General features: G+C 37.8%; 1 protein-coding gene across 2 annotated transcripts in view; it reads right to left on the bottom strand.

The window, feature by feature from the left end:
- Positions 1-24,701, bottom strand: part of alkbh8 (alkB homolog 8, tRNA methyltransferase) — a 35,966-nt gene that overhangs the window by 9,155 nt on the left and 2,110 nt on the right. For both annotated transcript variants that reach the window (XM_069891251.1, XM_069891250.1), the window contains exons 2-8: positions 22,430-22,670; positions 19,069-19,200; positions 14,333-14,428; positions 11,957-12,061; positions 8,930-9,000; positions 7,970-8,076; positions 6,707-6,858 (exon numbers count right to left, since the gene is read on the bottom strand). In XM_069891251.1, coding sequence (XP_069747352.1) covers positions 6,707-6,858; positions 7,970-8,076; positions 8,930-9,000; positions 11,957-12,061; positions 14,333-14,428; positions 19,069-19,200; positions 22,430-22,670 — 904 coding nt within the window. The remainder of the gene's footprint in view (positions 1-6,706; positions 6,859-7,969; positions 8,077-8,929; positions 9,001-11,956; positions 12,062-14,332; positions 14,429-19,068; positions 19,201-22,429; positions 22,671-24,701) is intronic.

Genomic DNA, 24,701 nt, shown 5'->3' on the forward strand with positions numbered 1-24,701 from the left:
CGAATTCAAGTGACGGCGAGGTGAGATCCCGTGATAGCTCAATTGACTGTAAAGCTTGGGGGATGTTACGGACTGGAACGGTTGACTATGAAGGGGGAGGTGAATGGTGAGACTCTTAATGTCTAATAGACTTAGGGAGTGCTGACAGCTACATCTCTGCAAATTTAAGGCTCTGGCAACTCTCTCGTAGATGTCCAGCGAACCGAAAGATATCGATGGTTTGTAGTGAACTTACAAAAACTGTGCGGGACAAATGTGAAGTTACTTTAAATTTGCAGGGACATTGCCTTGCTGATGTCTAGCTCTTTATTATGCCAGAGCTCTGCGCCCTTTTGCTACTGGGGTTAGATATTCAATCTCAGATGAACAGTGTAGTGTTAAATTTCGGTGGGCCACTACCCACACTTACCATCCCCCCGCACTAGTTACTGCGGTCTGTCCACATTAAAGATCAAAGCTCCTTCCCTTTTCAGTGATTTATCCCGAGTGTCAGCCAATTGCCACTAAGAGCAAAGAGGATCGTGAATTTATCAAAGTGGAGACCGCTTAAAGAGGGAGTAATTGAACCTAGTAAGAGTCCGTGACAGGCCCAAGTAATGGAGATGAAAAATCACACTAAGAGACAACTGGCTATTGACTACAGCCAGACAATCAACCGTTACACTAGCCTGGATGCCTACCCCCTGCCACGCATCAATGAAATGATTAATCAGATAGCGCAATACAAAGTGTACTCCACTATTGACCTCAAAGCAGCTCATCACCAAATCCCCATTAAGAAAAGGGAACGGCCCTATATGGCTTTTGAGGCTGATGGGGGTGGGGGGGGGGGGGGGTTATACAGTTTAAAAAGATACTTTTTGGGGTCACTAATGGTGTGTCAGTGTTTCAGAGGGAAATGGATAAGATTGTTAGGACGAATGAGTTACAGGGTACGTTTCCCTTTCTGGATAATGTCACTATCTGTGGGGAAAGCACAGGCTGAGCACGACAACAACTTAAAGAAATTTTTAGCAACAGCTAAAGAACTCAACCATCCATTTAATGAGGGCTACATTGTCCGCAAGGGTGAAATCCGCCCTGACCCGGAAAGAATGGCCCTCCCCCTTAAGAAGTTACCATCCCCCAGACTCAGCAAAAGCCCTTAAATGGTGATTGGGATTCTTTTCCTACCACTGTAAATGGGTTCGGGACTACGCCACGAAGGCACGACCTCTGTTTAACACTAAATCTTTTCCTCTCTCTCCAATGGCCTTGAAGGCTTTCGAGAGAATTAAAGCCATATTGCCAAAGCTGCACTCTCGTCCTTTGACGAGGATGCCCCATTCAAAGTGGAAACCGATGCCTCAGATTATGCCTTGGCAGGAACCCTTAATCAAAAGGGCAGACCTGTGGCATTCTTCTCCCGCACATTATGCGGACCTGAACTTAAACATCCTGCCATTGAAAAAGAAGCCCAGGCTATTACTGAAGCTGTTTGCTACTGGAGGCACTTCCAAGTCGCCAAAATATTTACTCTTGTCACTGATCAGAAATCTGTAGCCTTCATGTTCAGGTCTAAACACAAAAGTAAAATCAAGAACAATAAGATGGCAAGCTGACCAATAGAACTCTCAACTTATAATTATGAGATCCAGTACAGACAGGGCAGGTTAAATGATCCCTCTGACACATTGTCACGATCTGCTGCTGGTGGTCAGCTGGAGGGGCGAAAAGAGATCCATAGCAGACCGTGTCACCCAGGAATCATGAGATTCTTCCACTTCTTCTTTGGCTTGGCTTCGTGGACGAAGATTTACGGAGGGGGTAAATGTCCACGTCAGCTGCAGGCTCGTTTGTGGCTGACAAGTCCGATGCGGGACAGGCAGACACGGTTGCAGGGGAAAATTGGTTGGTTGGGGTTGGGTGTTGGGTTTTTCCTCCTTTGCCTTTTGTCAGTGAGGTGGGCTCTGCGGTCTTCTTCAAAGGAGGTTGCTGCCCACCGAACTGTGAGGCGCCAAGATGCACGGTTTGAGGCGATATCAGCCCACTGGCGGTGGTCAATGTGGCAGGCACCAAGAGATTTCTTTAGGCAGTCCTTGTACCTCTTCTTTGGTGCACCTCTGTCACGGTGGCCAGTGGAGAGCTCGCCATATTACACGATCTTGGGAAGGCGAAGGTCCTCCATTCTGGAGACGTGGTTCTTCCACTACATAAGAGCTAACAACCTTTCTTACTCTCTGGAAAAAATCATGAAACTGACTAAAAGCTGTCCTGTTTGCACAGAATGCAAACCACAATTCTTCAAAACTTCAGAGGCCACTCTCATCAAGGCAACCCCACCTTTTGAGAGGATTAGCTTAGATTTTAAAGGGTCGTTACCTTCCAACAACAAAAATGTATATTTCCTTACTGTAATTGATGAATATTCCAGGTTTCCCTTTGCAATACCCTGCCCTGATGTCTCTTCAGCGTCTGTCATTAAGTCATTTGACAGAATTTTCAGCAATTTTGGTTTTCCCAATTACATTCATACCGATAGGGGCTCAGCATTCATGAGCGCTGAACTGCAGCGAGCCCTGCTACCGAAGGGGATTGCCACCAGTCGTACCACGAGCTACAACCTGCAGGCCAATGGGCAGGTCGAAAGGGCTAATGCTACAGTCTGGAAGACTGTTAATCTTGCTTTAAAAACACATGGTTACCTTGTTTCCCGGTGGCAGGAGGTGCTGCCTGAGGCACTACATTCTATTCGGTCATTATTGTGTACTGCAACAAATCAAACACCTCATGAACACTTGTTTGCCTTTCCTAGGAAATCAGAAACTGTGATGGACTGGCCAGCCTGTTTATCTGAGCCTGGAACCGTGCTGCTGAAGAGCCATGCTTGGGCGCGTAAAACAGACCCCCTAGTCCAACCAATTCAGCTACTGCATACCAACCCCAACTACGCTCATGTTAAATTCCCAGACGGGAGCACTGACACTGTACCCCCCAAGAGATCTGGCCTCGCCTGGTTCATCCCTTCCTCGCACCCCTACTCTGAGTGAGCCCGAGAGACTGGGCTCACTCCCCAGCCTGTGACCCCTAGAAAGCTTTCAGATGGCCATACTGAGGCTCCACTGCCTCACGCTGGTGATTCTGGAGTGGGTCCAGAAGTCAGTCCTTCCCACACTACAGACCCAGGAACTGTACCAGTTCCCAAGGTTGCAAAGGAGCCATCCATTTTGAGAAGAAGCACCAGAATTCGTAAACAACCTGATAGGCTGACATATTCATAAAACATCTCATTATATTTCGATTGCTTGCTAGATATTGGCGTATTTTGGCTGTTAGAGCATTCTCAATGCTAAACATGGTATCCATGTATCGCTTGCTTCAGTCTTTCCTAGCAGCTGTCATTTTGATTTTAACCCTTCTTCTGCCAGGGGAAACTGTGGTGAATGTCTACCAAGCTGCCTGTCTCCCCTCTGGCGAGCCTTGCTGTACTAACATTGGCTGTGCATTATCTCTACTGTTAAGGACACTCTCCTTGGGTATAACTGTGTATGCACCTATTGTCTTTCATTATTGTATCATGAGTTTCTGCTAATAAAAGCCATGATTATTGTTTGACCACATCGTCTTTGTCTTCTTCATCAACTGGCACTTCAGTCCCAACATCACATCATCTTCCCTTGCCATTTCGACCTGGCAAAATGGGTTGACCGTTTTAAATAGATCGCACATCAATGTGCTCCACCGCTGAAAATATCAACCTTGGCAGATTAAAGATAAACTAGGCTTTCAAGCTCTGTGTAAAAGGGGCTAAATACTCTTGCAAATTTCTGCAGGTGTTCCATGGAGAGCATTCTGACTGGTTGCATCACTGTCTGGTATGGAGTTGCCAAAGCACAGGACAGGAATAGGTTACAGAGGGTTGTAAACTTGGCCAGCGCCATCATGGCCATTAGTCTTCACTCCATTAAGGATAACTTAAAGAGGCAGTGTCTCAAGAATGCAGTTTCCATCATCAAGGAAACTCAACACCCAGGCCATGCCCTTTTTTCACTACTACCATCAGGAAGAAAGTACAAGAGCCTGAAGAGACACACTTGACATTACAAAAACAACTTCTTCGCCTTCGCCATCAGATTTCTAAATGGATAATGAACCTATGGACACTACCTCACCATAATTTTTTTTTAATTTTTTTAAAATAAAGTTTATCATCATCCAATTGTACAAGAATAAACCGACGATTCAGCATTCTCTAGTCCTCAGTGCAAAACATGCAGGCACACTGTGACGGAGTATATAGATATATTTTTGGGAGATAAATTGAGAAAGATTTGTTAGAGTAGGTTACATACAAACACTTTAAAACAGATCTTATTTAAAATACTGGAGCTCTGCCCCATGCTAGACATAACAGCTTTTGCAAGAGCTTTAGAGAGTGATCAAGAGACTTTACTAATGGATTGTTGTTTACAAAAGGCAACAGATCTTGTTTGAGTCACAGATTGTCTGGAGATGTTTTAAGAGGATTATGTGGTTTTGCAAGCAAAGAGAGTGAAACAGGCTTCCTCTCGGGAGGGTGGAAGAGAGAGAGGGAGAGAGGAGAGAGAGGAGAGAGGAGAGAAAAATCACTTCTACAGTCTTACAACCAGCAACAGGGACTGGAACAGGACAAGCTGGCAAGCTTGTGGAAAGCTCCATTTGGAAGACAGCCTGGCCAAAGCCATTGTGGTTCATGCAAGAGGAGAGGACTGGCTGTCTAATGTTTCACTTGGAATAAGGGAAACAAAAAGGAACTCTGTGGTGACCTGAAAGAAAGAGGTTATCATCTGGAGAACACTGAAGGGGGCGATTTTCATCAGCAAAACACTGGAGTGACTGATTAAAAAAGGAATCAGTTGTGGATGTCCTGGAACAACAAATCTCTCTCTGAAAACTGACAAGAACCTTCCTGAGTGGTAACCATTTACCTTTTAAGCCCCAAAGCCTGGTGGAATTTTATAAATGTTGAATTCTGTGCACAGTATAAGAATTGCCTGCAACCAGTGAACTTGGAGAAATGAGAAGTGAGGTTGGACTGTGAGCCAAAGAACTTTTCTGAATTTACACACATATTACATACACGTGCGCTTAGAATTCGAAGGGGGTTAAGTTAGGTTAGTTAAGTCAATAGTGATAAGTTAAAGTGTGGTTCTGTTTTCATGTTTAAAGATAATTAAATGCAACTTTTGTTTAAGTAACCATTTGTCTTGGTTATTTATGGGTCCTCATGGCTCATAACAACACAACCAGATTTAACACACATACATATGCAGGACAAATGTACATATATAAGTAAACAAATATTGTCAAGTAAAGATTAGAGTATTGGATGGTTAGTGTGAGCAGTTCCTTTGGTTGTTCAGCATTCTGATTGCTTAGAGGAAGAAACTATTTCTCAGTCTGGTGGTGCTTGACTCTGATACTTCTGTATCTCTTTCCCAACGGGAGTCGTTGAAAGAGGTTGTGTGCAGGGTGGAAGGAATGCTAATGATTTTGGAGCCCTCTTCAGACAACGATCCTGGTAGATCACATCGATGAGGGTGGGCAGAGAAAGATCCCAGTGATCCTCCCTGCCACACTTATGATCTGTGGATTGATTTATGATCCAATGCTTTGCAAACCATACCACACTATGATGCAGCCAGCCAGGATGCTCTCAACAGAACTCCTGTAGAAGGTTGACATGATGGTGGCAGGTAGCCTTCCCAATTCAGTCTTATCAGGAAGTGTAGTCGCCGTTGCACCTTACTGACAAGTGAGATGTGTGTCCATGATAGGTCACTTGTTAAGTGGACTCCAAGGAACTTGGTGCTCCCTACACTCTCCACTACTGAGTTATTGATGTAGAGTGTGGCCATTCCTGGTCCTCCTGAAGTCCAGGATCATCTCCTTCATCTTGTTCATGTTGAGACTCAGGTTGTTATTCTCTCATCATATCATGAGATGCACTAGATATGCTCTGAATAGCCTCCTTCGCGATTAAAAATATAAATATATAGAAATCAGGTTGAAGAGGATATTTGCTAATGTTTGGGTGAATTTATAATAAGAAAATTAAGTAGCACATGCATATTGTCCAGGCCTTGGGCTAATAAATGGTGAGAAAGATTTCTGCTATCCTCAAAATTAACACCAGCTACAATAAATGTACCATTTCTTCACTCAAATTTTCACTTCACTGTCACTCATACAGTGTAGCTGTAGGGAAATCCAAAATGCCATTACTGCAAATGAAGGCTTCTTCAAAAGCACCTCAAATCCTTGACCAGCTGTAATAGTGGCATCAGGCATATCAAAATACCATCTCCAAGTCATACACTATCTTGACTTGGACATATAATATTGTTCTTTCATCATTGTTGATTCAAACGCGAAAGTCTCCAGTCTAATGGCACTGTGGGATTATTTTCACCATAGACACCAAAAATCAATTAGAAATGTGGAAGAAATGCTGACTCACATCTCGAGAACAAAAAAGCTACGCCAATCATATTATTGGGGGGGTTCAGAAGCAAAATTAAATAAAAAGGGAAAAAAATGGATGGCAAGGCATTTAAGTCTACCTTCAAATACATTTAACTAATTGGTTGATGGGTAACCAAGCAAAGACTCTGTATCATATTCATTAGCAAACCATTAATGTAGAAAAGGTTACAAGGTTTTAAAAAATTGGGGAAAATGCACTTACCACATTCACAGGGTTTCTTCCTGACTTTTCGAAAAGTAAAACTTGTTCTTGTTCCCCTCTTATTCAAAGTTAAGTTACTAACATCACCACTTATAGTTCCAGTCTTCTCTTTTTCTGATGCTGGCACCACATCAAATTTTCTAGGGGTAATTCTATTAAATATAAAAGACAATTAGCTTTTCCTATTTAAACAATTCTGCAAGTTTCTGTTGTGTAGACAAACACATCATAACCATCATCAAACTGATAAGTCACAAGTTCTTTATCTTGGTCGATTAATATTTATTTTGTAAAACTAGCCTAGACAATAAAAAAGCTATAAACACGAGCTTATCTTCTAGAATATCTAGATAAATGATTGCAAATCTGTTTAGTAAAAACTTCCTATGTTCAGTTTTCTCTTAATGACATCATTGGCAAATTCAAACAAATTTTGAATATATTTATATTCATGTTAAATTTCCTGATACCTGCTGTTTAAATTTCTTTTATTCAACCCATTTAATCCTTCTGGGTTCACATTAACAAAATTCTACAATTATAAATACCAATGATACGTTTACAAAACCACTATAATTTCAACTGTATTGCATTCAGTTCTGAGTGCCTCATTACTGGAAGGATGTACATATGCTTTGGGAAGAGTGCACAGGAGATTTTCCCTGGGTTGGAGAGCACATCTTATGAAGCAAGACTGACACTCTAAAGAGGAAAGCCCCAGACCTGTCAAAGGATGAAATGCGATTTAATTGAGAGGTGTCAGATTATGAGAGGCATAGATAGGGTGGATTGCCAGCACCTTTTTCACCAGGGCAACGTTAGCAAATACCACACAGTATCTGTTTAAGGTGAGTGGAGGAAAACTTTGGGGTGTCGTAGGCAATTTTCTTTTATAGATACACACAGAGGCTAGTACAATAGGGACATTTAAAAGACTGTAAAATAGGCACAATAGATAGAAAAATAGAGGATTTTAGATGCAAGGTAGACAAGGATTAGATTGTTCTGGAATAGATTTACATAGGTCAGCACAACTTCGTGGGTCAAAGGCCCTATATTGTGCTGTAATGTTCTAATACAGTCCAATGCTGAGATTATAATGCCAAATATGCAAAATCTACAAAAATATTAATTAATTTTAAAAAGCAGGTTAATATAGTGCCTGTGGAACAATAAAAGCAAACCACTGTAATTTCAAAATCTCTCTAATTCTTTGCCAAATACTCATATCTCAAATTGTTTAGCAATTTGTCTATCACTCACCCATGACTCCAGAGATACCTAGATTCACCAGTCATAACCAGCAAACTACGGCGAGGTAACATTGTTGAAACACAGCGACCTGCTGGATGCCTAAAATCCATCACTGTCTATGGATTAAAAACAAAATTTGCTTCAACTCCAAAGTGACTATTAAAGCAAAATGTAACATTATAGGAAAGTTATTGGAGCTCTACCTTGAATATGTTTAAGTTAGAGCGATAAATTATTGAGGGTAAAAGGAACAGAGGAGTCCAGAATTCTATCAGCCACAAACTAAGTCGACTTAAAAAGTAAAATGACCTCCTACTATCCCCAATTCATATGCTCAGTATAGAAACAATGACAGCAAAGTAGGTGACATCACCTAGGCTAAATGTTAATCCATCGCTACGTGCATGATCTAAATTCTTAAATAGTTAAAAAAAATAATTTGTCTTTACGATATTGAGGCCATATTGATTGTTATTCCAATACACAATACTAATTTGAATTCTTGAATATAGAGACAAGATAACTACATTTTGATATACCAGTCTTATTGTTCAATTTAGAATTGAGAGCATGAAATATTACAAGTTATGCTCTAACTAAAAGTGATTTTTTTTAAAAAAATCACCAGAGAATCATTTCATTTTTCTCTGAAGTCATATACATTATATTGTAGCATTGGTTCCTTCCCAGCTTTGCTTTCCATTAACACTATCCACAGAGCATTTAATCCCAACCATAAAAAAAATCTTGTAACCAAAAGCACTATCACCTTGATATGGAAAAAAAAAACATCCTCAAAAAATTAAAAATACAAGGTCAATCATTTAAAAAGCAGCAATATACAATTTTGATAATTCCACATTCAAAATGTAAATGGTAAAACCAAAATATTTTCACAATATCTAATCATATACTGTTAAATGTTCTACTAAAATTATGAAAAAAATTTGAGTTAATACTCAAATTTACCTCTGCTCCAAGGCTCAGACAGATAATCCCATCCTCAAATGGTGAATGAGTATCAATGTGGGGAGGAATTCCTGACAAAAGGTTCAAAAGAATTATGTAAAATTTTAAAGCTACTAATGTTAAATCCAAATCACAATTTTCACATTTTAAATCATTATTCAAAGTAAAATGCTAAATAAATACATACGGTTTTAATTTTTTAGACAGTTCCTTTGTGAAGACTTCTACAATTCTATGGCAGTTTAAGATTCTTAAGGATAATCTGCAGACTCTATCAGAGGTGAAGTAGCATATGGCAGGTGGGTGAGTAGCATTATGTAGTAAAAAACACACAGAAATGCTGAAGGAACTCAGCTGGTCTTGCAGCACCCATAGGAAGTAAAAGATATATTACTGAAGTTTTGGGCCTGTGCCCTTCAAGGAATAACCATAAGCAGGGAACAGGAAGGCCCAGAATAAAGACAAAGCGAGCTGGGGGAAAGAGTCCAGTCCAACAAAATGTGTTAATTGGATAAAAGGAGAGGTGAGAATTGATTTTAAATCAATTTAAATGTTAATAGTAGTGTTATGGCCTCCCATCATTTAGTTTGGCCTCCATGTGCTCCTGAAAAGACTCGAGATGCTTGCTTTCTTGTATACACTCTCTAATTTTAGCTATCACAGGCCAGGAATCCTCAGGAGTCAAAGAAAGTTAATTCTTCCCCAAAAGATCTTCTCTGGTTTTCTGAAAATCTCTAGAGACAATGGAGGTTGGAGTGCATGGCGTCAGATCTGGTTAAGTGTTGATGATGAGAATGCTAACTTAAGAGAATACTGACAATGTCTGGTTACCATTGATTTGGAGGATGTTGTAAAGATATTATTGGGTATACCGCTCTCATATCTTTAGGTGCCTACTATCAAAGCTCTGGTCACTGAGGTATAAAAGGAGAGATCACTTTTTCCCCCATTACACCATAAGCTTAGTTTCTATTTGATGTCTTGACCTTCAAACCACAACTCAATTTCTTGAGACAGAGTCATCAAGATTATGGAGTGGAGTGATGAGAATTGGGTAGTGTTTCCATTGGAGGTCAACTTTAAAGAAAGGGCGGCCAACCTTTTACCACGTGTGGGCCAGATGGTGCGTCAATGATTGAATGGCAGGCTGCACTGATGCTACCATAAATGAAATAAAATATTGAAACAGACATTATGCAATTTAATTTTTCAAATGTCTCTGCTTGAAGTATGTAATGTATAATGTATGAACATAACTGACAATAATTTATCAAAAAAATTCACAGAAAAAGTTCAAACAACGAGATCAACTGTATTCCTTCCAAAAAGCTATGATGATGCATTTCAGGTCATCATCTCAAGTTGTGCTACCAATCTTGCCACTGGTAAAATCAAATACTTAGAAGGAGTAATAAAATCATCTCTTGCTGAATATAAATATTTCATACAGGCATTTGGAGTGCTCCACTTGGCTGCTTTTAAATAATTCTTCAAATATTTCAGTAGTTTAAAAATAATTTAAAAATAATCAGTAACAATTAATTTTGTTGCAAAACTGTGGACATAAATTTCTCAGCAGAAGCTGTTATGTATTCCTCTCCACTTTTGCCTTTGATCCAGAACTCTCGCTTTTATTTAACTTCTCTAAATTTTAAGGTGTGTTTTGAACTAAGAATAAGTGAGGTAAATCCCATTTCCAAGTGAACAAAATTTGCTTTGTGCTAAATGGGTTTTGCTTGTTTCTCTCTCCCCACTCCCCTGATTCCCCCCCCCCCCCCATCCCGCTCAAAAAGTTGCAAAGCCAGATGATTGTGTGTGCTTCCCACACAGGAACATCTGGCTTTGCACCTTTTTGAGCAGCTCAGGGGAGCAGGGGATGGGATGCTTCATGGACGCTCGGAAAGGTTCGTCCTGTTGATTGCCCGGCTCCACATTCAAGGTGGGTGGAAGGTCTGGGACTAAGAGCAGGACAGCTGGCCACTGATGCACAGCTCTTCTCAAGTCCATTTTGAGGGCAAAGCGTGTACCCGGGAGCGCCAGGGGGAGTTATTTTTCCAGGGACAGAAAGTGATGCAGTTGATGATAACTCCTGGTAATAACAAAGTGGAGAGATTTCAGTGAACATTCCATGTGAACGGAGTCATCTCGTTGCCCAGATCATGACCGAAGAAACAGGCAGCACTTATATAGCCACTTATATATTTCCTTTGCTGAGGGTTGTTTAATGCATGTGCACAGTCCCCAGGGTCACTGATGACAACAGCTGACCTTTTAGAATGGTGAATGATGTATGTTGGAACAGGTGAATGCATTGGGATGCAGACTGGATATTTCCCAAAAGCAAGGGAAGATTGAAAAGTGGGTTGGAGTTGTGGGAAAAGTCACCTATGCACAACATGGTAGATTCTTTGGTTACAATAACATCTTGCATGTCATCATACAGCAAAGATGAATTTTTAAGAACAAGCAAACTTCAAAAGGATTCTTTTATAGATCCTCGTTTGATTGAATTAAAGCACAAGGAACAGCATTTACATCACAAGTCATAGAACTTTTTCCAGCCTCTAGGATGCAGTTTTTGAGGACAACCTTGGTTTATAATATTCCAAGGTGGAGAGAGTGGAGTGAATCTTCCATAATTACAGTAATAAGATTGAAAAAATCTTCAAGGAATGAGATCACATATTAATGATGAGTCAACCTCAATATCAATGTAATACAATCCAAAAATAAAAACATTTCCTTTAAATATTGCTTGAGGAATACCAGAGTATATTGAAATATTAATTTGTATTTTTCGAATAACTAAAAAGGGCTTCTTCAAAACTATTTAATTTTACAGTTGCATTAGATTAAAATTAAACTATTCTCCATTACAACAGGAATTAAACACACCACCCCAAATCAACAAAATGGACCTTTCACCCACATGAGAGATTTTCTCAAAGCCCATGAGCTCTCAGTTACCTAGCCTATATATTCAATAGCAGCTCAAACTAGATTCTGAAGTATATGTGCACGTTTCACCTTGCCCAGGATCATATTGATTTATGGTCAGCTGATCAGGTTTAAATTTCACATATCCTTTTTCCATGCATTGCTTCAAAATGTCACCACAAATTTCAGGAAGACCTAAAATTAAACAAAAAACAAAAGTAATTATAAAAATGCACAAATACTAGCAACTTGCACACAACTAAATAAATGTTGGAAAACAAGTCAATGTTAGAGAGGGAGGAGTCAACTCCAGCATTAGCAGGAAAGGGAAGAGGGAGAGTGTATTCAGAGAAATGCTACCTCATCAATACATACATCAAGAAATTAGGGTTAATTACTTGAAATTTCACAAAAGCAAATTTTTATTCCATTTCCCAGATTTTTTTGCTCATGATGGGAATTCCACAAGGACAAATTTGTTATCCAAACTGCTGTAATAAGAGGGTCAGCTGTACACAGTTGGAACTTCGTCAAACTAGGAGCTAATCACATGGCTAACATTGATCCCCTCTCTTGTAAACTTCAGCAACAGGAGCTCTCTACAGCAAGCATATGGAGGTAGTATCACCAATCTTGCCTCTGCAAAATCCTCCCACTCTATAAGGTGGAGCTGTGAAATTGAATAGATTCACTCCAGTTTTGTCTGAGAGGTCAATAAATAATGTATTGTTTAAGCCTCCCAGTGCTTTGCACTGACAATTTAAGATAGACACATTCTTTTACTTTATTTACAAGATAAATAAACAATTGGCCTATTAGGTTCTGCAAGTTTTGATTTTAAAAAAAGTTCCATGCTAATGATTCTGGAAAATTACCCAGCCATTGTAGTTTAATACCTTCCTAATGATCAAGTCACCAAGACCAAATGGGGTGAATTCTAGGATTTTTGAAGGACCCCACACACATTTTTCAGCTGCTTCTGTTGGGAAAGAGATACAGGAGTACCAGAGCCAAAACCACCAGGCTGAGAAACACTTTCTTTCCACGGGCAGTGAGATTGCTGAACAAATGATGAATCGCTCAAAATCCCTCTGTGACTCAACTATTTATTTAACAATGTGTTTTACGTCTGTATGTGCGTTTGCAGTGTGTTGCAACGAGGATCAGAGAATGGTGTTTTGTCTGGCTGTACTTGTACAATCAGATGATAATAGACTTGAACTTGAAATTGCCAAGACACCAACTACAACCTTTCTACTCTTTGGATTATAGTTAGTGGCAAAAGACTGGACAGTTACAAATGTTACTCCCTTGCTGAGAAAGAAGGGAGCATGGATAAACACAGTAAATATAGACCAGTTGGTTTAACCTAAAAAGTGGAAAAGCTTTTGCGAAACATCAATCTAGGACAGGAGGAATCATAAAGCCAACATGGATTATTAAGGGCAAAATGTCTTTCACCAATTTTATAATCATTTATGATAATGTAATAGATTAAGTCAGAAACCATAAAGTAGCCAATGTAGTGCATGTGAATTTCCAGTAGATTTTTGTTTAGATCAGGGCCTCAAAAGTGACTTATCAGCAACGCTGAAGCACCTGGCATAAAATGGACAATAACATGAATGGTTATAAATTTGGTTAAATAACAGGAAAAAAAAGCCTTTTTTGAATTATTGGCAAGTGAATAATGGCATTTCTTCAGGACAATGTTTAATACACAAAATTGCTGGAGGAACTCAGCAGGTCCCGCAGTGTTCAAAGAAGGCAGAAGTATAAAACCAACATTGTGGGCACTGAGGCCTTCACCAAGGTATGCAAAGATGTATATTGATTAAGAGTTCAGACCTAAAACATTGGTTATATATGTTTGCATACCTTGACAAAAGGCTCAGGCCCAAAATGTTGGTTATACATCTTTGGCTCCTTTAGACACTGCAAGACAACTGCAGACTTTTGATTCACTCAGAATAAGTTCAAGTTTACTCGACACAAAACAGTGAGAAGGGTTCTTCCGAAAATAATATTGTTACCAAGAGCAGTTAAGGAGTTCATTCAGGAGCTACGTGGAAAAAAGTGTCTTTAAGCCTGATAGTTCCTGCTTTCAGCTGGCTGAAGTCTAAAAATATCTAGATCACATAGAAACATATCTTCTAAAAACAAAGATGCACAAAATTCCCATAGGATTAGCTGTGTGGCAAGACTTTTGCCACTCAATTTCTACATTGAACCAAATATATGGTGTAGAACAGCCATTCTCAACGAAGCTATGAACTCAAATCATAAAGTAAGAGAGCGTGTGTGCGTACACACTTTATAAAATAAACAGATTTAATTTTTTTTTTAATTAAATCCTGAAATATGGTTTGAAATAGCATACATAAATCTTAATTTTTTTTTTGGAATTTCTCATGTTCTAAACACTTTTTGGATCACAAAACAGCCATAAATCATTGACTAAATTACCTCCTGGTAGAGGCTTATCCTTGTCTACCTTGTTGTTGTCATAGCGAAATTCATACCCGTAGTGCTTTACTCTTCGATGTTTCAGAGATCTCTGGACTATGAAAAATTTTAAAAATGTTCAAAGAAAATGTTTTTTTTGACATTATAAATAAACACTTTGTACTAATGCCATAACTTCACTTTTATCCCAATTAATTTTGTAACCAGAAATTCTTCCAATTGATCATAAAGTTAAGGTAATGACAATTGTGGTTGAGTCAAATATACCAAAACATCATCTGCAAATAAACTAATCTGTGTTCTATTTGGTTTACCCTAAAGCCTTTTAACTGCTCATCTATACAAATCTTTTGCACAAGAGGCTCTATGGCCAATACAAACAGAGCTTGAGATGAAGGACATTCTTGCCTACTCAATCTAGTTAAATGAAACAGTTGAGATATCTGTCCATTAGTTATTTAGTTTTGGGGATCTTATAAAGTGCTTTAATCCAATTTATAAAATTAAATACAAAACCAAACTTATTTAAAACTTTTAAACAAAAAAAAACCCATTCCAATCTATCAAACACCTTTTCTGCATCTAATGCTACTGTTACACTTAGGTCTCCCCTTTTTTGTGCTAAATGAATAATTAATCATCTTGCTACATTTTCAGAGGGTTGTCTATTTTTAACAAACCCAGTTTAATCAGTATTTACTAATTTAGGTTAAAAAAAATTATTGATCCTATTTGCCAATATCTTTGCTATAATTCCATCTTGTCCTGGAGATTTATTTTGTAAACAATTAAGTGCTTCTATAACTTCTCATTCAATAAATGGTCTATCTAATTCATCTTATTCAGATAAACTAGGTAATACTATTCATGATAAATAATTATCTATGTTAACATCATACTGTAATGATTCAGAAGTATAATTTTTTCAGAAAATTTCCTAAAAGTTTCATTTATTTCTTGAGGCTTAAATGTCACATTTTTGTTATCCTGTTGTATTGCATTAAAAGCTTGTTCTTCCTTCAATTGCCAGGCTAAGACTTTATGTGAACTCTCACCTAATTCATAATATTCAATTTAGATAGCCTCAAGATGGGATTAAGTATTTGGGGATAGGTATAGATAATGATTTGAAAAATTTATATAAATTCAACTACATTCCATTGCTTAAGAAAATAATTGAAGATTTGAAGAGATGGGTAAATTTACCCATAATTTTAATTGGAAGAGTTAATTGTATTAATTTTTTTAACCCCTTGAAATTCAATTTTTGTTTCAATCTTTACCAATTTTTTTTCCAGGAATTAAATAAACAAGTCAGGACATTTCTTTGGAAAAATAAAGTAGTGAGATTATAGATGAAAAAATGAGCATGGAAGTATGAATAAAGTGGCTACAACTTCCTAATTTTAAAAATTATTATAAGGCAGCACAATTGAGCTTGGGTGGAAATTGAGTTAAATAAAATTGGAGAAGAAAAAGTTGGAGTTTATAATTAAATGGGAACCAAAATTGATGACTGCTGACAGAGATGCTCCATCATTGAAACATTTGATTAATATTTGGAATAAAATTAATTTAGAAAATGGTGGAGGTTCCCTGTTAGCAAATATACCATTGGTTAATTCTCATAACTTTCTCTAAAGAAAATCCATTTTTGAATATATGGTATCATAAAGGAATTTGTAAAATAGGGGAATGTTATGAAAGTGGTCGATTGATGATATTTGATCAATTGGGAACTAGAGATGATATTCCTCGTAATACTCTTTTTTGTTATTTTCAATTGAGATCTTATTTAAGAAAAACTGGGACCAGAAATTGTATCAATAAATTGTACAGATTAAGAAAAATTGCTTACTGATGGAATTGTTAAGAAATTTATTCCATTAGTTTGCACAGAATTGCAGGAGAAAATGTCTAAGTTAGGTTTATATAGGTCAAAGAAAAGGTGGGAACAAGATTTAAATATATTAATAGAACAAGAGACATGGCAAAATTTGTGTAAAGATAGTATGATTAATACATGTAAGATATAGGTTGCTTCAATATAACTTTTCACATCAATTATATTTCACACCTCAAAATATAATTGATAAAATATAATCAGATATTTCAGATCGGTTTTTCAGGTGTGGTGATGACATTGGAACATTTTTACATTCAACTTGGTCTTGTTCAAAAGTTAAACCATTTTGCATTTCCATTAGTAATTTTTTTGCAACAAATAACTAGTATTGTTTTTCCATTAAATCCTAAATTATTTTTGATGGGAAATTTGAGAAATCTAATTCAATTAGATTTATCAGATTCTCAAATAAAAATTATTAAATTAGCTTTGGTAATAGTGAGAAAATGCATTGCTGTTACTTGGAAATCTGAGGTCTCTTCAACATTAGGAAGATGGCATGCAGAAATTCAAAGTTGCATTCCATTAGAAAAAAATTACATACAATTTGAGTGGTAATTTTTTTTTTAAAGATTTGGAGCCCATATGCTCAAATAGTACGTTTAAATTTATAAATAATTTATTTGATTCCTCCAGTTTCAGGAAGTTTTCCCTTAATGAATTATCTTCTTGTGGAAATGTTTTTATGTGAGATCTTCATGTGTTTCCAAGAGCATTAGTATTAGTATTTTTATATACACCTTGTGTAGTTTCAGATTTTTTTGGGTAGGTAGGGGGGTTTTTGGGAGGGGGAGAGAGTGGGAGGGTGTTTTAGTTAGTTTTTTTTCTTTTTAAGATAAATTCAACATGTATTAATTATGTCCTTTGTATACTATTTTGAGATGAAAGCAGTATCTATGCATGTGTCTATTATAAATAAAATATATTTTTTAAAATTTTTGAAGGCTTCTTGTAAAAGTCACATTCCAGTATTAAATTCTTATGCATTTAACAGGCATCAATTTTATCATTGTATTTTCACTACATTCACTCCATTTCATGACTTTTCATTCAGAAATATGCCACAAAAATCATTTATATAATCAAACAGTACATACTATGGAACAAGATATGGGCAAAATTAATGGACCCCTTTTAATATCAAGCTGTAAAACTGAAGAGTCAATTCAATGGCCTGGACCACAGAAAGATAATTTTCTCTCCTTTCCTCTTCTTCAAAAACAGATTCTTCCACAGATGGGCTAGGTAGTGGCTGACAATGTCTGTGGATGTGTAGTTTGAGGTTATGCACACCTTGGAGCAGACAGTGTCTGTTTCAGCCACATGGGCTTGAAGTACTCAGTACCACCCAGAATGCTCCTTCCCACATTTAAACAGTCATGAAGCAGAAATTCCCAATTAATGAGAATGTTGCATTTCATCAAAGACACTTTGAGCACAACATTCAATCTGTCCCAGTGTCCATTCGGTAATCTCTTCCCATAACAGGCCTCAGAATAGAGTACGTTTTAGGATTAGGTCACTAAAATCACAGTAATTTCACTAGATGCCTCTCCAAGGAATTAAACCTTTACAATTCAGAAATAAAAACACACCAGGTTTTAATTTTCTGCTCATGATCATAGAGGTAATGAATTGAACACAAGAAAATATAGACAAATCAGCCCCAATCTAAGTGACAGAGTGAACCCGATTAGCTCAAAGACCACATCCCCTATTGACAAGTGTTTAGGTGGATATTTAGTCAAGAAAACTGAGGTCCTCCATCAGCCAGCTCCCCACCATGACTACCAGCCCCCCCACATCTCCATCGGGCACACAAAACTCAAAACGGTCAACCAGTTTACCTATCTCGGCTCCACCATTTCATCGGATCCAAGGATCGACAACGAGATAGACAACAGACTCGCCAAGGCAAATAGCGCCTTTGGAAGACTACACAAAAGAGTCTGGAAAAACATCCAACTGAAAAACCTCACAAAGATTAGCGTATACAGAGCCATTGTCATACCCACACTCCTGTTCGGCTCCGAATCATGGGTCCTCTACCGGCATCACCTACGGCTCCTAGAAAGCTTCCACCAGCGTTGTCTCCGCTCCATCCTCAACATTCATTGGAGCGACTTCATCTTCAACATCGAAGTACTCGAGATGGCAGAGGCCGACAGCATCAAATCCACGCTGCTGAAGATCCAACTGCGCTGGGTAGGTCACGTCTCCAGAATGGAGGACCATCGCCTTCCCAAGATGGTGTTATATGGCGAGCTCTTCACTGGCCACCGAGACAGAGGTGCACCAAAGAAGAGGTACAAGGACTGCCTAAAGAAATCTCTTGGTGCCTGCCACATTGACCACTGCCAGTGGGCTGATATCGCCTCAAACCGTGCATCTTGGCGCCTCACAGTTCGGCGGGCAGCAATCTCCTTTGAAGAAGACCGCAGAGCCCACCTCACTGACAAAAGACAAAGGAGGAAAAACCCAACACCCAACCCCAACCAACCAATTTTCCCTTGCAACCGCTGCAATCTTGTCTGCCAGTCCTGCATCGGACTGGTCAGCCACAAACAAGCCTGCAGCTGACGTGGACATTACCCCTCCATAAATCTTCGTCCGCGAAGCCAAGCCAAAGAAAGAAGAAGTAGTCAGAAAAGGATGAAAAATAATTGTTAATATACATCAATTTACAGAACAGCAACACCAACAACCCTTCTTCATTATCCTTACAAATCAGAAAGTGATCAATTGTTGGGGTATATATAAAATAATTGGTTATTTGCTGTGTACTGCATATTCTGAATACAATGTACTCTTTCTCCTACATACTGCTCACCATTTTCTTTTGTTGTGTCTGTGTTTCCATCTGCAAATGCAAGAAGTCTTTTTTCATACTCGGGAGAAACAACCTCTTCAATTACCAGAAGGCCCAGAGGTAGACTCAAGGGAGAAACTTCTTCATTAACAACTTTAAAAAGAAATTAAAAGTTTTTTTTCAAAAAAATTTGCAATAAATTTTTACTAAACACTTTTGTTTACCAATTTTTTTTTTAAACTTAATTTTTATTTCCATATGCAGTCATATCACATGAGCATACAAACACAATGTAAATCAAATAACAGATGTATACAGCGTATCAAACTATCTTATTCGAATTCTGTTCATAGAGGCATCACAGATTGAGGCACCCCAATTAATCTCATTCCAACCAATTAATCTCATTCCAACCAATTAATCTCATTCCAACCAATTAATCTCATTCCAACCAATATAAAGACACCTATATATTTAACCATAAACTTCTTCATATGCCCACTATGATATTTTTGAGCTTAGAGGAGAGGGTCAGAATGAATCTTGTATATCTACACACTTGTGAACAATCACAATCTCATCTGTATACATTACTCCAATTACATGGAGAGTGCAGCAGTCGAACACCTCCCCACCACTGAGATTACAGAGAGATTTTATTCTTAATCAATCTCAATAACTGTAGTATTACCAGTGACCACTTTATGTTGAAATCATCAGTCCTTATTTGGAGTTTAGTTGTTATACTTTCCATCAAATATACATTTTTTAATCTTTCCCTCCATTGTTGGACTGTGGGTGGTTTTACATTTCTTCATAATACTGTAATTGTCTTTTCTGTGATCAACAGCAACACCCCAAGTAAACATGCCTGGATTTTGGTATCTATATCCTCTGGAGTCACTCCCAATATAAAATATGCTGGTAGGTCTACCCCCATGGTTTGCTTAACTTCCAACTGAATATTTCTCCAATATTGATATAGTTCGGGACAGTCCCAAAAAAAATGGTTACGATCGCCAATCTTCCCACATTCTCTCTGGCACAATTCTAAGGTGCTACTGTATCTCACCATCACATGAGAAGTCTTAAGCTCCTTTTCCACTGGCATCCCAGTTAACTGGCTGTGAGGTGTCCCAGGATAGGAATTTCCACTGGGCCACCTTTAACTGGGACACTAATTGCTTTTCCACTGAAAACACTAAGCACTGGGGATCAGAGTGTTCTACCTTCAAATGGAAACTGATGACCTTCTGCTGTCCCTTTTCCACTGGTTTTATCCGCAAATGACATAATCTGACATCGTCGTTCGGGCAATGTTCCTTTTCCACTGGATCCTGTCCCAGTTAATTCCTGGGACAGGGTGCCAGTGGAAAAGGGGCTTTAAATACTCTCATTTTAATTTTCCATTCAAATTCTCTCCAGGTTGGGCTACTTGTTAACTTGTGACCATCAAGGCAGGTCTTTTCCCACATTTCACCTGTAATACAAATATTCATTTCTAATTACCATTTCTGTTTTATTTCCATAATGTTTCCTGTTACGTTATCTTGAAGCTATCTGTATAAGTGAGCTATCGGGTTCTTTGTTATCATTTCCTCCAAAGACAACATGAAAATCTTTTCTAGTGTAGATGGTATTTTACATATCTGCTCCCAACCTGTAGGTGTCTGTCAGTCGTGCCACACTTGAAGAAATCTAAAAAAAATCCATTCCTGACAAACCAAATACTTTCTGATGTTCATATGATTTCAAAGTTTCCCCACAAAAAAAGCTGATCCACAATAATTATCCCTTTATCTTCCCATTTTCTAAAGCTGTTATCTGCCAAATCTTTAAAGCTAGGAAGTGAAGATGAAAGTGATGGCCAAAAGAAACAATGAGCAAACACCCGACAGCATACAGAGGGAAGCATTATAGTTATATTGATTGACTCATGGTCTTTACTTCAGACACAGCACAACAAATTCAAATACAGAAAGAGTATAAAAAAATCAAACCTGGGTCACCAGAATTGTAATAGCATTGTTCTAACCACTGCACTATCTAGGACTAGCCCAGAACACCAACTTGTTCAGCACTTACAAGTTGAGTCAAAGGGGCTGTTCTCTGTAGATTGGCTCTTCAATTGAGACAAAAGAAATAAAACCATGAACATTCTATTTGTGTTTTACTCAACTCCTCAGGAAATAGGGCCAGACATTGAGAATAAAAAGAATGGTTGAAACACATTATCCAGTATTAAAAATACACAAACATTTGCCACAGCAACTAAATACAAAGCAGCTGGCATTAATAAACATTCTATCCACAAGGATTACATTTCAAAAGTAACAATGCCCTGAGGTTCTGAAAATACAAATCTTGACAATTTTCAATTTCCTGCCTTTGTTTCTGGCACACAATACAAATTAAATTTGCTGGATTGTTGGGCAGATACATTTGCTTTCATTGGGCAGGGTATTGAAGGTCAGTGCTCTTTGTGCAAAATATGTACATTCTCCCTGTGATCAGTTGGATTTTCTCCATGTGCACTCAAAGGCACACTGGGATAACTGGCCAATGCAAAAGGCCCCTTGTGTGTACCTGTATAGTGGAATCTGGGGTGAATGGATGGGAATGTGAGCAAATGAAATAGAATTAGTGTAAGGTGTTTAACTCAGTGTACTGAAAGACCTTTTTCAGTGCTGCAAATTGATGTTACCATTACTTTACAAAATAGTGAACATGTGTAGAATGAATTTTCTATGACTGCAAAGTTTTTTTTTAAAAAAAACTTTCATATTGGATTGAGGGAAAGTATTTGGTTTGATGCAGCACTTGAACTAAAAGGTATATTAATAAACCACCCAGAATGTCAGTCAGTGCAAGTTATGAAGTTAAACACCTTAGACCATACAGCAAATAATTAACAATTCATTCTTAAATTGAAATTCTTTTTTCAATTAATGGTTTTTGTTAATTTTTTTATCCATCATGGCTTTGTATGTTCAATTTCATAACTATGTTCTTTCATCTGTGGAAAAAGATTAAAGAATGATCCTTTGGGAATTTGAAATAACCATTGTTTATTCTTCCATTGAGATTTTTAAAGCTGAAAATATGATAAAGCTGGTTCACATGATTCACCAACTGCTGGTAAATGTCTGGTTTTTCATATTTAACACAAGATACATAGAAGGAATCTTACAACCTGATAGATTTTAAAGGCAACTTTAAATATTTTCCTGCCACAATTCTCAAGTTAGCTTTTGAACCAAAAACATTTTATAAGCCTTGATAATTTTTTAAAAGGTTTGTCTTTAAATCTTTGATAAACTTGAATTATCTGATAAAAGAGAGTTCAACATTCAAAATCATAATAAAATGGAAATTAACTCACCTTTTTCTACAAAATTTACATACAAAGTGATAATTTGGGTACTTCCATTAGTCTTTAACTCTTGTCCATTAAGACCATTGTAAGCCTCACTGGCTTCTTGAATTGTGGTAAATGTCACCAATGCATATGGTTTATTAGGAAACATCAGAAGGGTTTCAACTGTTCCAAACTTCTGTAACACTTCAAGCAGTTGTTGTCGACTGACACCATTGCCCAAACCACCGTTAGCTATGACTAAATGCTAAAGGATATAACATCAGAAATTAACTTTATAAATTGTTAAAAATAATTAAGTACATTTTCTAGGTCTCATGTATGCCTTACAAAACCAATTTAAAACAAAAAAAAAACCCTTAATTTAAGAACAATCAGGTACATGGCCATTAAGTAAAACTATCCTGCAAAGGTTGCAAGGTGACTAGAGGATCATTATTTATCACCAATTATAATTTTTTTTAACCACAGGTTATATACCTCAGAAGTGTACATTTACAGCACATTGCAGACTACTACAAATTATTGCCCCTGATCATTAACCAAAGAAACATAATTTGGTCATCAAAAGCAGGCATGAGGAACTTGTGTGGGCAAATAAATGAGGGAATTGGAAAGTGAACATCTCATGCTGGCTAATAAGAGAGTGGTCACAGGTACATCAATTTGGGGAGTGCTGAAAGGAATTAAAGGAAATGGGAATTATGAAACTACAGCAGTGTGAATTCAAAGTAAAGTTGAGACAAAAAATATTTGGTAGTTACCAAATGGAATTAAAAGGAATTCTTGAAGGACAAGGAGAATCAGAATCTCCTCCTAATTTCAACCTTTTTTGCACAGGGAGAAAGAATATCCAACAGGATCTAGGACAGAGGGGAAAGTGGGCCAGGCAAATGGAGTTTAATTCTGCTAAGTGTGAAGTGTTGCACTTTGAGAAGTCAAACCATTGTCAGACTAACAGTGAATAGTGGAGCCCTGAAGAGTGTTGTAGAACAGAAGACCCACTGCACACATGCAAAGTTCCCTGAAACCTCAGGAGGACAAATGGCATTTGATACATTTGCTTTCATTGGGCAGGGTATTGAGTACCAAGTTGTGATGTCATTATACAGAAGTACAAGGCGCTCGTGACTCCACACCTGGAATACTGTGTGCAGTTCTGATTGCCCAGTTATAAAAAGGATAAAGAGGTGCTGAGGAGATTGTTGCTGGGACTGGAGGGTTTGAGTCACAGGGAGAGGTTTATTCCCTAGAGCAAAGGGGACAGAGGTGTGATCTTATAAGAGTTTATAAAATCATCAGGGGCATGAATAAAGTGAATGGTTACATTCTTTTTTCCCCTGGGTAGATGATTCTAGAACTGGGGACATAGGTTGAGGGAGAAATAGGAGAGATTTAAGACAAGCCTGAGGGACAATACTTTCACCCAAGGGAGAGCCGGTATCTGGAGAGAGCTGCCAAATAAAATGATAGCAGCAGTAAAATTTCAATGCTTGAGAGACATTGTTAGAATTTGTGGACAATTTTAATATTATTTTCTGGCATTCTAAAGGATTTTGGGACGTCTTGTTGTTGAAGTTGGTCAAAGTAAAATGTCAATGATTATGGGACTGTTGCCTTAGAAATAGGACAAGTAGACAAGGACAGTGTTATCTCTTTCTGTCTTGCTAAGACAGTCCACAGCTATTGGGAGTTGTAAGCTATGAGAGGCTAGAAATGATAAGAATTAAAAGTCTTTATAAGTTTACATTGAATGATCAGAGGAAATTGCTACAAATCCCAATTCCATGAACAATGTAAATGCTGTTTCAAATTAATGAGAGCATGCGAAAATGCATGTACAAATTGATAATATTCACTACATTTCTGTATGAACCTTGAGAAAGAAATCAGCACGAGAGGAAAGTCACTGACCTTTCATAGTGTCCCTTTCCTCCCACCACTATTATTGTAATGAAGTATTAAAACTGTTTATATTTTAACCTGATTTCTGTAGACCTCTGCTGTATTCTTTATTCACAGATAAGTTTGCAGCATGGGCAAACTTTTACAACATTGCAACAAATTTATGGACACAAAGAATAGGGGCCAAATACAAGTAAATAAAACTACCCTAAAATGCCAACTTGGTTAATATGAACAAGTTAAAGAGGATGCATTTGTGGTAATTAACCAAATTTCTCTCAACTCTGGGCTGGTCCTGGCAGATTAGAATTTAGTGAATGTCATGATACTGTTTAAAAAGGATCCAAGCAAACGCAGGTAAGTATAGATCAGT

The sequence above is a fragment of the Narcine bancroftii genome, chromosome 7 (genome assembly GCF_036971445.1).
Source record: "Narcine bancroftii isolate sNarBan1 chromosome 7, sNarBan1.hap1, whole genome shotgun sequence".
Lineage (NCBI taxonomy): Eukaryota > Metazoa > Chordata > Chondrichthyes > Torpediniformes > Narcinidae > Narcine > Narcine bancroftii.